At 55.9% G+C, this 16138-nt stretch overlaps 1 protein-coding gene across 25 annotated transcripts in view; it reads right to left on the bottom strand.

The window, feature by feature from the left end:
* The window catches only part of NFASC (neurofascin), a 180592-nt gene that overhangs the window by 16518 nt on the left and 147936 nt on the right, over nt 1-16138 (bottom strand). For 14 of the 25 annotated variants that reach the window (XM_080648729.1, XM_080648756.1, XM_080648731.1 and 11 more), the window contains 5 exons: nt 15401-15574; nt 12953-12967; nt 7493-7711; nt 4030-4194; nt 2754-2906 (listed from right to left, as the gene is read on the bottom strand). In XM_080648729.1, coding sequence (XP_080504855.1) covers nt 2754-2906; nt 4030-4194; nt 7493-7711; nt 12953-12967; nt 15401-15574 — 726 coding nt within the window. The remainder of the gene's footprint in view (nt 1-2753; nt 2907-4029; nt 4195-7492; nt 7712-12952; nt 12968-15400; nt 15575-16138) is intronic. The other 11 variants (XM_080648759.1, XM_080648752.1, XM_080648754.1 and 8 more) reach the window with 3 other exon arrangements.

Here is a 16138-nt window from a genome sequence, read left to right as displayed (position 1 = left end):
CAGCCACTCAAGGACGGCAGGAGAATTGTGTTTCAGAAATAAGGATAGATGAACAAATATGATAGGGATGGACTGTCTTCAAATGCAATTTGACTTGGCTGCTTTCACTGAAGCATCGGCTTACACCTCTCCATTCCCACCTCATCCTGTCCTGGGTCTCTCCTAAACACAGCAGAGATGAGGCAGACTACAGTTAGGGCCCCTAATGTCCCTCCTTCCCTGACATTGACGGTGGATGCTGTCTGTCTCACTGACCCAGCATCAGCATCCACCACGCTGCTGCCTCACCCCATGCCCGCCCCCGCCGCCTCCCATGATAGAAGAGCTGACTGGCCTCTTAGAGTCCAGGGCTGTGTGTCGGTAGCCCCTCGGGCCTCTTGGACTTCAAGAGCTCCAAGGAGATGACTGACTTCCCATGTGGGATCTTGTAGTGAGGCTCAGGGAGCCTGTCACACCCCACTGGTCTTCCTCCACCTCCTTCCTGAACCACCAGAGCATGTTTGAATCTGTGGACTAAAGTGATGGCCTGCGGTTGCCTAAGTGACCAGTGGTCAGGTCCAGAGATGCTCACAAACTGTCGCTTTGATGAGACACAGGCGCCTGGGGGACTGTGTGGACGGGGCTCTGGACTCCACCCACAGGAAACACTATATTTTCAAAGGACCTGGACACACTCACAGGCACACACGAACTTCAGAAAGTGACATTATTTTCCTTCCATGTAATTTCCAGCCAGCCAGGGAGGTACGTGAGCACTCTGCTCAGAGCTAGGGTCCTGCATTGCCGACTCCAGCTAAAAGGGAGCCACTGGGGAACATGTAGGTGCCGAGTTTCTCACTCGCTCTGAAAGCAGGCTATCGGGACCAGCCTCTCCCAGCCAACCGCAGGAAAAGAGAAACAAACATCCGAGTCAATGCTCAGAAGTGGATTATCCATCATCTTTTTTTTTTTTCCCTGTCCTATGAGTTTAATACCCCAAAGCAGACTGGGACATCCCTGAGGACAGGGCCTGGTCCTTTTCCCTGGCTCTCCCAACCCTCCCCCACAGCACGGAGAGCCTCACTCTGAAGCAGGCTGCGCAGGTGTCTGCAGCATCCCCAGGACAGAACCCAATCCTCGAGTCTCGTCTTTGCTTCCTGCCTCTGTGCGGGACTCAATTTCATAATGAAGCCACATAAATGCATGCACTGGTGGGCAACAGCTTGGGACCCCGACTGGGCCAGACAGAATCCAGCCACCTGCTCCACTTGGTCAACTGTCCAGTTCCCTGGTCTGTCTCCAGGACAGCCTGGCTGCTCCCAGACATCCTGCCTGAGTTGGCCTGGCTAGCTTCAAGTGGACAGCTGGACTCTCAGAGTCCCTGGGTCTTTTTTTTACAAAATATATTTTCATTGATTTGAGAGAGAGAGAGAGAGAAAGAGAGAGAGAGAGAAACATTGACGTGAGAGAGAAACATCAATCGGTTGTCTCCCATATGCACCCCAACCAGGGATTGAACCCACAACCTGAGTATATGCTCTGACTGGGAATCAAAACATCAACCTTCTGGTGCTGGGATGATGCTCAACCAACTGAGCCACATGGGCCAGGATGACTCCCTGAGTCTTGATGGCACAAACAAATGCAGGACAGGCGGAGACACAGGGAGGATGACAGGGTACCCAGACGAGGAGGGACCGGGCTGGAAAGGGTAGAACCAGACACTGATACAGATGGGCAGTGACCCACAGATGCAAGCTGCCAGGAACAGCCTCACCAGCCAGGCCCAGGAAGAGTAATGAATATTTAAGTCAACGTACAGAGTTCATATAAATCATCGTGGCATCTTTTCCTCTGTCCTCCTGTCTACTAACCTGCATCTGATTAGGGCATCCCTGGGGGCAGAGACGGGGCCTTTCATCTCTGTCTCCCCACCCCCACACCCCCTGCCCCAGCAGGGCTGAGCATACCACCTGCCTGTCTGATTTTAAAGATATACACAGACAAGCAAGTGCCCTCACGACTCCAGACTGCAGCTACCTGCCTCGCAGAGATGTCTGAGCCTCGGGACCTTTCCTGAGCCCCACCAGCCTGCTCACTGGGCCCAATGAAGATGCCTCTCCATCCCCGGCTGAAGCCCCTTTACAGCCAGGAGGATCCTAATCCTGGGAAGCGTCTTCCCCGCCCCCAGCAGGACAAACAGCCAATCACTTTTAAGCCACAACAAACTTAGGACCCAAATTAAACCAAAACAAACCCAAACAACCTGGGTCACCAACACATTTTGGAATTTTTAACAACAGATGACAGTGGCAAGGCGATAACACACATGCTGAGCCTTGGTTCGGTTCTTGGAGAGATTTCTGGGTCAAGGCTGCTGGATGACCCTGTCCCCTAATCCCACGGGCAGGAAGCAAGCCCGTGCCCATGGGACAGGGTCTAGCACGCTCCACAGCCCCACACCCACCACGGAGACCAAGTGTGCACACACACCCAGCCCTTTGGTTTGGAGCACAGGGAAACAGAGGTGGCGCCTCGTCCCTCAGTCTGTTTCCTGGACTCCCCACTGGTCCCCACGGGTCAGAAGCGCAGCTGACTCTCCACTGTGCATGCACTTTTGGCTCCTCCTATCTTGCTGGGAGCTGCAAAGTGTAAGAGCTAAGACACGCCATGCAAGGTGGGGATGTGGGGGAGGGTCTTCTTCCCGAGAGAGGAGAGGATGAGGATGAAATGCCCATGCTGGCAGGGGACGGCCGGGCCAGATCCCCTCTCACCTGTACTGGTCATAAAGGTGATGATGGTACTGCTGATGCCCTCGTTGTCCCGGGAATAAACTCGCAATGTGTATGTCATCCCGGGATAGAGGTCTGTCAGCTGTATAGGCTGGGCCTGGGCCTTAACAGGGACAGTTTTTTTCGTATGGTTGCCTGGGGAACAGAAACCTCAGTCAGCCTAGGGCCAGGCATGAGGAGCTGGAGAGGCAGTGCTAGGCTCCTGTCACCTGTCGAAGGTAGAAGCCTGGGAAGGGGCCAGGGGCCAGCAGGGCCAGGCCATTGTGCAGACTGGGAGGTCCCCAGGCAGCTCCGATGCCAGCCTTCCACACAGTGCTGGACTCCTGCATGACGGCCCTTCGGCAGGGAACCCTGTCCCCTCTCCGGGGGTTTTCCCTCCTCACCACAGCCTGCGCACTAAAAATATCTGACCTACTTTTGAAGAGGGTCAGATAGCATCTCACCATGTGGGGAATTCAGGAGAAGTGAGTGCCGGGTACCTGGGGCGTAGGGTGGATATGGGGCTAGGAAGCTGAAAAAATATGGACCAAACGCAGGATCCTGGATCCTATGAATGTGAATCCCCTCCGACCACACAGAAGTAAGGGTTGCTTGTTTTCCCCTCAGAGATCTTTAGGTGGCCAGCCCAGCGGGTTAGGTGGCTTACGTGCTTGGAGCACATGCCATAGAAGCCTACATGGTGGGCTGAACCTGTGCACCCCCTCTGCCCCCCCCCAAACAGGGGCCTTCACTCAGAGGAGGCAGATATCCTGATCGCTCTGCGGTTTAACAGATCTGCACACGGGCCCCAGTGGGAACACCTCGGCTCAGGCCACCAGCTCCCTGAGACTAATGACCCTGGTCTGTGAATGACTATGGCCACTGGCGTCCGTCTGAGCAAAGCACAGCTGTACCCCAAGTCTGAACCGGCCCCACCTGTCTCATGGAGACACCAGGAAACATGGATTCGGAGCTAAGAAGACCCATGCAGAGGGGGGGCCTTGGAGGCCCTTCAGAACCTTCATCCTGGGCGGGAGGCAGATCGAGGGCCCCATTACCCAGCCTCCCCAGCACATGCAACCCTAGACCTCACTAATGACTGCAGAAGGCCCTTCTTTCTCCTCAGCCTGCTCCTCCCACCTCATTGCCATCTGAGCACATATCAACTTCATTGTCACAATTAAGCCAGGCTGAAAGGCCTCCGGGCCTGGGGAGTTCCCAGGACCTCTGTAACGGCATCTACGCCACCCGCCACCACCACCCGCACAGCAATGCTTACTGTCAATGTACTCAACCACAAAGTCAGTTCCGGGCCCGAAATTGTGCTTCCAGGTGATGTTGGCCCATTTACTGTTGGGGAGCACCGTGACGTTCCATATGGACTGCTCATCGGGGGCTGAAGGGCGGGTTAGGAGAGGAGTTAGTGGTGAGGAGGGAGGCAGCGCTGGAGATAGAGAGACAAACAGACAGACAGACATGAGCAGCCAGGAAAGGACAGAGTCAGAAGTGGCTGTGCACAGGGCCTGACTGAGCTCTAAGCTGCAGCCTTGGTGGCCAGGCCAGAGGACGCCGTCCAGGTACGAGCAGTGCCGTCGGAAGGACCCATATGTAAGGAGGGCTGGAAACTGCCTGTGTCCACATGGAGGGGGCAGCTCACTCCCTTTTCAGGTCACCGCTGTGGATGTGAGCGATGCAGAGAAAGGGGCCAGGAAAATGCATGTTGGCTCGAGTGCAGACAGAGGGTTAGAAGGGTGCCCATCTCTTTCCCTCCAGCTCTGACGCTCTACAGGAAGGAGAAAGGGTATCTTTCAAAGTCACTCAAGCGTTATGGTGAGATTTGCAGGAAGGACAGGACCAAGAATGGGAAAACCTTTACGAGCTCCTAAAACTGGAGGAGAGTGGGAACCAGACAGGTGACTCTGGTCTGAGGAGCCCCCTGGCATCATTCTTAGTCACCAAATCCCTGGACCATGTGGAAATTGGCCTCAGGTTGACTCAGGGGGCTTGGGGTCTCAAGTAGAGATAGTCTGAACCCTTCCTCTTCTCTCGTGGTCAAGGTGGGACCAAGAAAAGATAACTCCTTCTTCACACCCAACCCACAGTGGTCCGGACACCAGAAGAATCCTGTTCTGTTGGCTTCTCAGCACCACAGTCTTGGAAGCTCGATCTCTATGCAACACAGAGACATTAATTATCTAGTTCCTATGAGCTACTTTATCAAAGCCATCGTGCTGTCTGAAACCATAGCCTGTGGACAGGAGAAGTGTGCTAATCTTCACACATAATCATTTTTCAAGAGTCCCAGCAGTGTGATTACCCCATTTCCGAGCAAAGATTGAATAGCGGAGTAACTAGCATGAGGCCTTGTATTTCAAAGACTTTACAAGTATGTCTGCTGTATATTTTATTAGCATGCAAGGGGGCCCTGTCACCAGCTCACTTGTCAAAAGTAAATGCATAGAGCACATGGGTGATGCATTTATTCATTATCTGTGTGACATGTGACTGAGTCTGCAGAGCTGGGAAGTGATAAAAGGTCTGGTCTTCACTTCAAAGAAGTGCCTTCTCCACTACAAGCTTGTCAGCTGCTGGCTGCCCCAGGTGAATAGGATTCATGTCAGGTGAGAGACCAAGAAAGAGATTTCATTGATGGCCCCATTGGGCATTCTCCATGGGGGGAGGGCAGAAGGTAGGCTGCTTTACTTATCTTCCAGATGTTTCCTTTGTACTGGCTGCTTTAGGCCACCCCAATCCCAGCTCCGTGGAATCTCATGGCTCTTGCTAGTGGGAATGAATTATGATTAGGGGACTTGAATTTCCTCCTCCTCAACTCTGGGCCCCGGAAATAGCCAGAGAATTGGGTTTAACAGTTTGGCCACCGATACAACATTGACACAAACCTCACTGCCTTAAAGGTCAATTAGATTGGAGCACTATTGGAGAAGGTCAAGGGATGGGAAACCAACACAATTTAGAGGTGGGAGCTAGAGGAAGGCATGACCACATAGAGAGAACAAGATGGTGACCCCTAAAGAACTGAAAAGCTCAGAGAGAAAGACCAAGAAGGTGAGCGATCCATTGCTAACGAAACAAGAAGGTAAGGGAGGTGGGGCATGGATTGTTCTGCTGATGCCTAGAATGTGAGAATTAGGGAGAATCCCTTGAAATCTGAAGGAGACGATACAAAGTCCCATTTTAGCCTGAAAAAAGTAAGCGCCTGGTCCTAAGATGAAAGACTTGATAAGGATGAGAATTTATTTTAGAAATCCTGGACATCGGAGCCATTCTGCTGCATTAAGGGGAGTGAGGACGCTTGAGGGCTGTCCCCAGGCTCTAAGGATAAGATTGGGGGCATGGCCAGGCCCTCCGCAGCGTCCCTGGCAGTTAGAAGTCGGGGAGTAGGAGTCCCGTGTGGCAGCAAGGCCAAACCTTCCAGAGGCAAGGTTCTGCTGGACAATGAGACCCACTCCCCTTTCTCATCCTTATCTATCAATTCTGTGAACGCAAAGCTTTCAAGTGGGACACGAAGCCCCACTTTAATGCAAAAGACACCTCACTGTGGGGTCCCAAAGAATATCCATCACCAAACGCTGCTGGCAGCTTCTAACAGCCTAGCAGGTTTCTCCTCCGCCAACTACTTCCTAAAGTGTATGTATGTTGTTTAAATCCTGGGTCCTGCGCCTTTAAAGCAAGTCAGCGTTTTCAAGGTCTGGGAGGCATGTCAGCTACGAACCACTTGCCTCCCCTTACAGTTCACATCACTCGGTGTAATTGAATTAAAGAAAACGCACGTGGGTGAGGCCCCCAGCTCACGCCAAGGGAAGTGGGCAAGGTGGGAGGCGGGCCTCAGCAGGGGAAGGGAATTGCCCAGGAAACAGCTGCTGGGAAGGGTCTGGGTGCTTCCCGCCAGCCCTCCGGCGGCATCACATGACTTTACAGTGGCCCAAGGGCTCTGCAAGCTAGAGGCCCTCCCCTCCGTGGTAAGAAGAGTGTTTGATGCTCGGTTCTTAGAAATATTGCCGGACTCCCAAGGGGTCTCCTCGTGTGGGAAGAACAGAGCTGCCGGACTGGCTCTGTGATGCGGGAACAGCACGTATCCGGGCCCAGCAGGCCAGCCTGGGATCGATCCTTACCGGGGCCCCTGGAGAGGCTGTCCCCCCTCCTCGCCCCCCGATATGTGCCTGTGGAGGCACTGGGAGTGTGAGTGGGAAGCGCAGAGCACCTTGCGGCAATACCGTTTCCTGGAAGCTCTGACTCTTTAGGAGAAGAGTGTGTGTGCCCTGGGGGTAGAGGGGCCAAGGAGGAGCAGGGCGCTGGGAACAGCTCCTTGGCATGGTCAGCCACTGCCCACTCCTTGGCCCTCCCTGCTGCAAGGCTGGCTGTGACATGGCCAGGGCAGGGAGCCTTCTTAGGACAGCTGTCCAGTGTCAGGCCCCTATCCTTCCCCACACTCCCTCCTGGAGCGGTTCAGCCCTGAGCTGACTGCTTGGCATATGGTTGGAGGGACCCCTACCATTTGGGACCCGGGGGTCCTGCCTGAGGAGTGTGGCCCTCTGTTGAAGGACAGGGATCTGAGGCTAGGGCGAGGGGTACCCTGTGCCACTAGGCTACCAGACTGACGATCCAGTTGTGTGTGTGTTTTCAAAGTAGAAACAAAGGGAGGTGCTGGCCACCACATCCCAGACCCCACCTGTCCGGGAAGCCTGTGGGCAGAGAACGGGAGCATGGACAACGGGCAGTACCGGATTCATGTGTCTTAGTCCCGGTGGTGGGAGGACTCTCCATGGTGGCGGCGGCAGTGGTGGTAGTAGTTGTGGCGACGGTGGTGGCGATGGTGGTAGGTGCGACAGTTGGGATGATGGGGACTGTTGTGGCTTCGGTGGCGGCAGCAGTGGCAGTAGCATCGGTACTGCTCACAGCGCCCGTGGCACCCACCGTGGTCGGGGGCAACGTGGGAGGAGCTGAGAGGAAAATGTAAAACAGCCGAGTCTGGTTGGTTTGGCTGTCGCCGCCTGGACACACGGCCCCCGCGTGCAAGGCAGGCAGCCCCGCGACGGGATGGGGCTCAGGGGTCAGCGTGCGGACGGACCGGGTCACCCGGATCCCAGGGAAAGGGCACAGCCATGTGGCAGGAAGAGAATGAAGCCCTGTGCGTTTCATTTTCTTCTCATGGTCTGTGTGGCTCCAAGCATCCAGCATGCATCCAGCCAAGGGCAGGGAAGAGGATGGGAAGGGACACGTATGAATCGCTCCGACCTCAAGGACGACGGCATGGGGTCCCAGGCCAGCGCCACCCATAACAGGCCAAGCAGCACCATGTCGATCCAGACCCGGAGCCTGGCCTTGGAGCGGGGTAGACGGCTGGTTCCTGTCCTACAGGAGCACCGGGAAGCCTGCCATTCCCAACCACTCACCCCAAATTACCTGTCTCTGTCCCCCGCCCCATCCCCGCCTGCTGAGTTCCAATGCCGCCAGAGGATACACTCCCCTCTGCGAAGCCTGCCCCGTGCCTCTCCCGGTCTCCGCTGTTGACCCTCCCGGCCTCTCCTCCCTCCTCCACCAGTGACTGTCCCCCCTGCGGTTAACCCATTCCACCCTGGACTGCAGTAACTGCCTTTCTCTCTAGGACATTTGGGGTCCAGGCACCCCAAGTCCTTTCCCTTTGCATTAGAACAAGAGAAAGGGCACGGATGGAAGCATCTCCTCCCAGCCCACAGCAGACACAAATTGAATCGCAAGCGAGATACAGGCTGTGTCTTCTTTTTTGCACAAATCGTCAGGGGCTTTCCCTCTGTGCTAACTCATGCTCTCATCTTCCATCCAAAGCTGACCTTCCCCGGAGGTCAGCCCTTGGGGCTCAGTTTATGTGTGGCCACATTTCCAAAAGCCCTCTCCCTCTACGAAGGGTCCTGGAAGCTAACAGAGGACTGCCCTACCGTCCTTTAGATCCCATCCTGCTATGGCTTGAGGGTCTGAGAAGACGGATGGGGCAAGTCAGAGACAGAGCCGCACCTCCATCTCTGTGGTCTGATCACAGTCTACCTGCTGGTGTGGATGCTAATGGGGCAGGGGGCAGGAGGCCAGATGTTAAGACATTAGCAGGTAGCTCTAACTCCCAAAGATCAGAGGTCCTGCCGCAAATCTCCATACTATCCCCACCCCCGTAAAAGGGGGCCAGGCCAGGGAGGGAGCCAGAAAGAAAACGGCCAGAGTGCTTTTCTCGGGGGAGAATGGAGATCCTAAGCTTTCTCAACAAAAGCCCTTTCATGCCCTGGCCTCCAATATTACCAGTGCCCCACAGAGGAGGGATTGTTCCTGAATCCCTTGTCACTTCCTTATTTGTAGCATCAGAGGCATTGCTGGGCCCCGAGGGTGCTGGCCACAGAAGCCACACTGGGCAGCTGACTCTAACACATTCCGGGGATTCCTGGGCAGAGGCCAGGCTGACTGTGGGATGTCCCTCAAGCCCCACTCAACCCACAGACATCAGGAAGGTGTGGGGGGTAATCTCCCTCTCACAGGCATTATTCAAGGATATATTCAGTCCCAGGTAGCCCCAGGCCTGGAAGGCTCAGTGCTATAAGAGCTCAGCAGAAAGGGTTTCATCTACCTCACCCACCAAGGCAGGCAGACAGACACATCCATGGAAGAGCCTGAGACCCACCAGGCTGGGTCCTGGCAGCTCCCACGGCCATGGAAACCCATGGGCCATGGACACACAACTGCTCCTGCTGTTGGGAGGAGCCTTCAGAGGCAGGGACCGCCCTGGCCAGGACTGCTCTAATTTGGTTCCTTAATAGTGTATTTTCTAAAAGTTTCTGGCAAATACAGTGTTCTCAGGCCTCTCTTTTCTATAGTTATTTAAAAGGTGTCATTAAAAACACACCTTAAATGACTCCCTTTTAACTTAAATCATCCCACTCTGTGTAGCTCAGAGACCCGGGCCTCCCTGCCCACACACAGTGGAGTTACGTTTCCCACGCTCTCCATACTCTCACGTGCTCCTTGGTCCTTGTGCAAGCAGAGTACCCACGCTCACACTCACACAGCCAGGCTCACGCACGCGACCCTGTGTGTGCCCCCGCGAGCGGCCTTAGGGGCGGACATGCTGAGAGAGGCGGGTTAGAGCGAGTTCTCCCTGGGCCTGCTGGTCAGAGACAAGAATGACAAAGGGCTTGAGGATGCTTCCACATGGCCCTGCCCCTCCGTCTGATGGTCCCTTTGCCAAGAGGGACGGAAAGGAAGTGACTCTCTCTGATGATGGTTACCTGGTTGCCTTGCCTGGGCTCAGCGGCAACAGTCTCAGGTATCAGTGAGAGGGGACCCCAAGGGGCGTGAAAGGAAAGGAATGATGTGTTTCCCAGGCATCACGGGAGTCACCTTGGCGGTTGCAACCTTAGCTGTCTGAGGTCACAACTGGCAAATAAGCACTCTGACCACCCACTAGCTGTGTCGCCGTTCCCATGGCTGGACAGGCCGGAGAGACAGGGACCATAGAGGCAAGGAGGGGCTCTGAGGGAAGGGCCGGAGGGTCAGATGAGTGAGTTTAGAGGAGCGACAGAGGGTCAGGTGAGTGAGTTTAGAGGAGTGACAGAGGGTCAGGTGAGTGAATTGTTAGAGGTGTAACAGAGGGTCAGGTGTGAGCGAGTTGTTAGAGGTGTGACAGGGTCAGGTGAGTGAGTTTAGAGGAGCGACAGAGGGTCAGGTGAGCAAGTTTAGGGGTATGTACAGGGGAAAGGAGAAGGAGGGAGGAGAAGGAAGAAGAAGGAAGGTTTCCCCTGGGGAACATGTCAAGTGCTCAGGTCAACGGGGGTTCAGGTGGTGCCATGCCCTGAGGCAGGGGCGGGGTAGAGGACAGATGGGAGATAAAGCCCAGAGTGGGGCTTATGGACAGAGTGGCCCACCGTCTGGACAGACAAGTTGCTAGGATGTCACCTCCAGCCACAGCAGGCACTATGGGCCAGAGAACCGCCTGGTCAGTGCTCAGTGGCGACCACCTGCCTGGCAACTGAGAAGAAGGGGGATGGAGAACTGGGAGCCCAGGACCGTGACCTGAAGGCAGTGTCTACCTAACAGGGGGCCTGATGCGCCCTGGAGGCAGCTCAGCCATGGCCGAAGGTTTCCCTCCAGGTTCGGGAACAAACACCACGTAGAAAACTGAGCCAACACCCCAGGCCTGTCATGGGTGGCCTACCCAACAATTACAGATGTCAGCCGAGTCAGAGATGAGGACAGCAGTTTCCAAACATTTACAAGTGGAAGGTTCACTCCAAAAATGCCCACATGGTGCACAGCCCGCCTGGCCAAACCACAGATGGCCGGGACCGATGGGCAGCAGTCCTGAGGACAGCAGGTACGGAAGCGCGAGAGGGATCATCTTCACCGGGTGGGACATAAACAGATCCGTTTGGGGAAAACCACCCAGGTTTGGGGAGGATGAGAGGAAAGGAACAGTGGGCTGGAAATCAGGTCCGTGTCAGAAACGTGGACTGGGCTCCATTGCCTGCCACCTGCAGGTTATGCAGAGGTCCTCATGCATGGGAAGCGGCGATCAGCTTTCCCCAGCACGGCTCCTTACAAAGGGCAGGGCCTCTACAACCATGTCCCAAGAAGCTAGCCTGGAAACACACTGACTGATGGACAGAGACCCTGCATCCACTCTGCATACCAGGAGCTTGGACCTTCTCCAGACGGAAGTGCAAAGTGGGGCGTTTGGAATGAAACCCATCCCCCTTGCAACTGCCACTCTGGACAGGGGCAGCACAGACTGGCAGGGATGCCCTGTGAGCAAGGCAGACTCCCTGCCACCAGGCCCACCTGCCTTGGGTCCCCGGGTGCCAGAATGGGGTAGATGGGCCAGGAGCTGCTTGACCAATGAGCTTCTAGCTGATTCTCCGGGCGCCCTCCCTGTCTCAGCCTCACTCAGCCTGCTCAGGCTGCCCTGTGCACCTGCTGAAACAGGCCCAGAAGAGACTCCTCTGCAACGTGAATCGAGAAGTCAGAGCAACCCCAGAGAACTGCGGGAGGGGCGGGGGATGGGAGCACACCACCCCCACATCTGGCCGACAAAACAAAGGCAAACTGAAGGAAGCAGGGTGTGCAACAGAAATAGAATCAACCTAAAATGGGGGTGGGGTAAAGGCGTGAGGGTGGGCAGGAAACCAAATCGGCCAAGGTGGCAGCCTCTTCATAAACCAGCCCTCAGATTCCTCACATGTTCTCAGCTCTCCCCGCTGCCTGGAGCCTGAGGAGGCTCTGGCAAGCCCTGGCCCCACAGCCTCTGCTCTGCCAGGCGAGCCTTGTTCTCAGCCTCAGAGGGCAGGGGACCGGACCTGGGTCTCCTGCCTACTGTCTCCAGCTGAGGAGAGGCCTTCTGCGCCAAAGCCCCCTCTGATGTTCCTGAAGCCCACACAGGAGGACGGGAGAGGAGGAACTTGGTTAGCAGGTCAGCTTCTAAGCTGGGACCTGCCTGCCCAGCGCCTCACTTGTGTGCATCAACCTCCCAGGACGAGAGTGGAGGCTGTTCTTAACAATGAACACTCCTGGAAGCTGGGTTTTGAAGGGTGAGGGCACCGTCAGCCCATGGCGCCCAGAGACTCCAGATCCTGGATCTGGAGCACCTGCCTCTGTCCAAAGATACGCTCACTGGTTCTCACTGACCAGAACCCACGGGAGATGGCAGAGCTGGTGCCGGGCCCCCATGCAGCATGCAAGGCCAGCATGCACAGTGTCACCCTTTCAGGGCATGCAGCCTGACCAGAGGACAGGAGCTAGCTGTGCCCACCCGGGGTGCAGTATGACTTCTCGGGGCACAGGGGCCACCTGAAGACCGTGACCCTCTTTCTGGGCTCTGAGATGTCAAGCCTAGGCAAGGACCCAGGCGGTGCAAGGAAGCCATCACTCAGCTTCAGAGAAGGCTGCGGTTCCTGAGAACAAGTCTGGGGCCTATGTGTGGGGGGCCCCTTCTAAGTCATCCCCCTTCGCAACAGGGGGCAGACAAATAGTAAGTGGAGGGATGAGGATATGTTTGACTCCAGCTCCATCCACTACACACATCCTCTTTGACAGTCTGGCTGCCCAGCCCTGAAAGGGTGAGTCTGGAGCATGCTTTCTTCCAAGCCTCTCCCTCCTTCTCCGCCTTGGCTGGCCTCCACCTGTGACATCCCCTGCCATGCCCATTACCTCCGCGGCTGGTACGGTACCTGCGGTTGGAGTAGCTTCAGAGCACAGCGCCCAAGATGGCCAGAGAGAGGGAGAAAGGATAAGAGAGGGAAGAGAAAACAGAATACAGGTGAAACCACAGGACAACAGGCAGAGAAGGCTCTGGCTCAAACCTGATCAGAAAGTGTGGTCAGGTGCTAACCACTTCCCTGAGGAGGCTGACTAGTGTTCGGGGCTCATGTTCAACTCCAATGGGGTCTGGTACTTTCTACAGAAAACTTTCCACCTGGGTTTTGGAGGCTTTTCCAATACACTCCGGTTCTACCTCTGCTCAAGGACTATTACCTGAGAGGTGGTGACAGGCACAGGATGTCCTGCCCTGGCTGGCTGGCCTGGAGGCAGCAGGCTGGGTGATTCTCCCAGATGCCAGGAATTGAGGGTGCAGGTGGTGTAGGAGGACACCATCCCAAGACAAAAGAATGGTCTTGGGATCTTAGCGGGGAGATGTTGGATAACGCTGAGGTGGGTGGGAGAAGGGGGAGCATATTGGCTGAGCCCTCCCACACTCTCTCAAGCCTGGGAAGGCCTGGGAGCGGGGACAGACCAGAGCCCCGAGGCCCCCGTGCTGCTCTGCTGCCCCGTTCTTTCCCACCAGCTGTACTTTGTGAAATCAGAAACCCAACTGTGGACGGAGCCCTAAAAGGAATCCCTGACTTTGCTGCAAATCCCTGGCTTGAGAAGAAAGTCTTTGTCCTCCTGTCGCCGGAGGCTGTGGAACTTGCCCTGGTGGTCACTGGGCTGGACAATGGGTCTTTATCTGAGTTCCATCCCGGGGTGGAGATGAGGAGAAGAGGCTCTCCTTATGTATCTCCTTCGAGCTAAGTAAGCAAGCAAGTGATCACCTCTGGTCGGGCCAGGCCTTAGGTTACAGCACCTACGGTATCACTTACCCAAAGTCCTCCGGCCCTAATAAACCACCCAGTGGGGTTGGAAGGCTACATGAGGAGGGGAGCTTATGGTGTGACGCACTCCTGGTTTATGAGACCAGAGAGGGCCACAGAAAGGACTGCAAGCCCTTCTCCAGCTCCTGCCGCCCACCTCCACCCGTCCCCCGCCCCCCACTCCCACCCCCCACCCTGGTGCTGGCAGCTGGCCAGGGAAGCAGGGGCTGGGAAGGGGTGCAGGGCTGCTTATAAAGCTGAGCTGGGAGCCCGGGTAAGGCAGCAGAAGCAGCAGGGCCTGGCAGCCCCGGGAGGGAGAGACTGGTGCTCGCCTGGGTGGGGTAGGGTTCTCTGGAGGTCCAATCTGGGCCAGGATCGGGCTGCCGAGCCTCAGCCTTCTGGAGAAAGCACGAGACATGATAGATAACCTGCTGCCAGCCTCAAGGACCCCCACTCACACCACCTCTCCTCTGGAGTCTCCCCTTGCAGCCTCAACGCCCCAGCCCCCGCACAACCATGGCACCTGCCCCATCTGAACATAACATTCCTCATGTTAAACTGCAACTGGGCATTCTCATGGATGTCGCCCTTCTAGACCGTGTGAGCTCCCTACCTAGTGTCCCCACTTCTGGAACAGTGTCTAGTACCTCACAGTGTGGGGGCTCAAGAAATGGGCTTGTGAATGGACCACTGTACCTCTGGAGAGGCAGTGGGGTTCCCCCTTTCATACGGGATCTGCTGATATCAAAGCTTCTATAGTCACCAACCAGAAAGAGGCTCGTCAGCGTGTGCAGGTGGGCCCGGAGCCCCCTCTAGTGGAGCTCTCTGGCAGTTCAGCTCTGGCGGGGATTGCTAGGCTCCTGGAAGACGCCAGGACCCAGGAGATGAACCCATTTGCTCTTTGTGAAGCCGGTTTGGCAAATGGCTGTTTCCCAACTCCCCTTCCTCTCCGCAGCCTGACAACTCGCTCAGTTCAGGCTGCAAGGAGAGACTACATCGACTCGTGCTCCGGGCAGGTGGCTGCAGTCAGGGCTCTCTCCCCTCCCTCCTTGAACCCACGTGCCCTTGGGAGAAGAAGGGGTGTCCCCAGAGCCGTAGTGGGCACTCTCAATATGCAGGCCAAGTTCAAGGCACAGAGAGCAGACCCCGTTTCAAATGTAATAACACTCCTGTCCCTAAACAGCCGAGCACTTTCACTGTTCCTTGGGGTTCATTAGCCTATTTACTTCCAACACACATCCTTCTCATCTCTTCCGTATCCCCCGCCAGAAGGAGGGATGGCAGATGTTAAGTGGCTGAGCAAGTCAAGGCAAAGCGGGGACCCGGGTCTGATGACAAGTCTAAGGGACCTGAGTTGTCCACATACATCGCCAGCACCTACCTACCTGCCAGCACACAAGACGGGTTCCCTGCTTCCCTTGAAGGACCTGTAGTCTCCTTTCCCCTCCATCCCAGGAGGCCGGGCAGCCAGGGGGCAGGTCAGAGTGTTTCTCTGGGCATCTGAGTTAGCTGGGCCCCGTCATCCTGAGGCCCCCACAATGCACCTACCTTCATTCGGGGATGCCGGCGACTCCTCCGTGACTGCCTCCCCAGAGCCCACCTGCGTCCTGGCACTCAGGGTGAAGCGGTAGCGTGACACGGGGTCTGCTCTCTGCACCGTGAACTTGGTCTGGTTGGGAGAGAAGTTCTCCACCATCTGCTTTCCTAGTTTGGTTCCATTAACTGGGGAGAGACAGGCACGCGGAACTGAACTTTAGCAGTGCTGACCGCGATGAGTTTCATAACCTGCAGCTGCAAACCTTCCGGGCTCAGCTGTAAGGAATACGGTGAAACCTGCCCCGTGTGATCACCTGACGGCTCGGGGGATGGGAGATTCGGGCAAAGGCAGCGTGCAGGGCAGGGGCTCTTGTCTGCTGTTTGAGGACACACCAGGGTTGCCACTTTTCACTCCTCCCGTGATCTCGGGCTCACTGCACAGTTACGCAGCTGATTCTGAAAGACTCCGTGTACCACCCCCAAGCCTCTTCAATGGGACAGAAATTATGGGTTTCTTTCCTTCCTTTCAGACAGAACTAGGGCAAACCCACTAGAGCAAGCATGTCAAACTCTCGGCCCGCAGGCCACAGGCCTCGTTTATTTGGCTCGTGTCAGCCTTTGAGTTTGACATGCTTGCACTAGAGCTTCTACTTAATGCTTCCTTTGTAAAAAGCCTGTTCAGTGTACCTCGAAGGGACATCTCTGGTCACTCCAGGCTGGATCTGGACAGGAAACAGCACACAGCTGGGT

The sequence above is a fragment of the Plecotus auritus genome, assembly GCF_963455305.1.
Source record: "Plecotus auritus genome assembly, chromosome: 12".
NCBI lineage: Eukaryota > Metazoa > Chordata > Mammalia > Chiroptera > Vespertilionidae > Plecotus > Plecotus auritus.
Note: the sequence above shows the minus strand (reverse complement) of the source record. Positions and strands in the feature narration are given on the sequence as shown.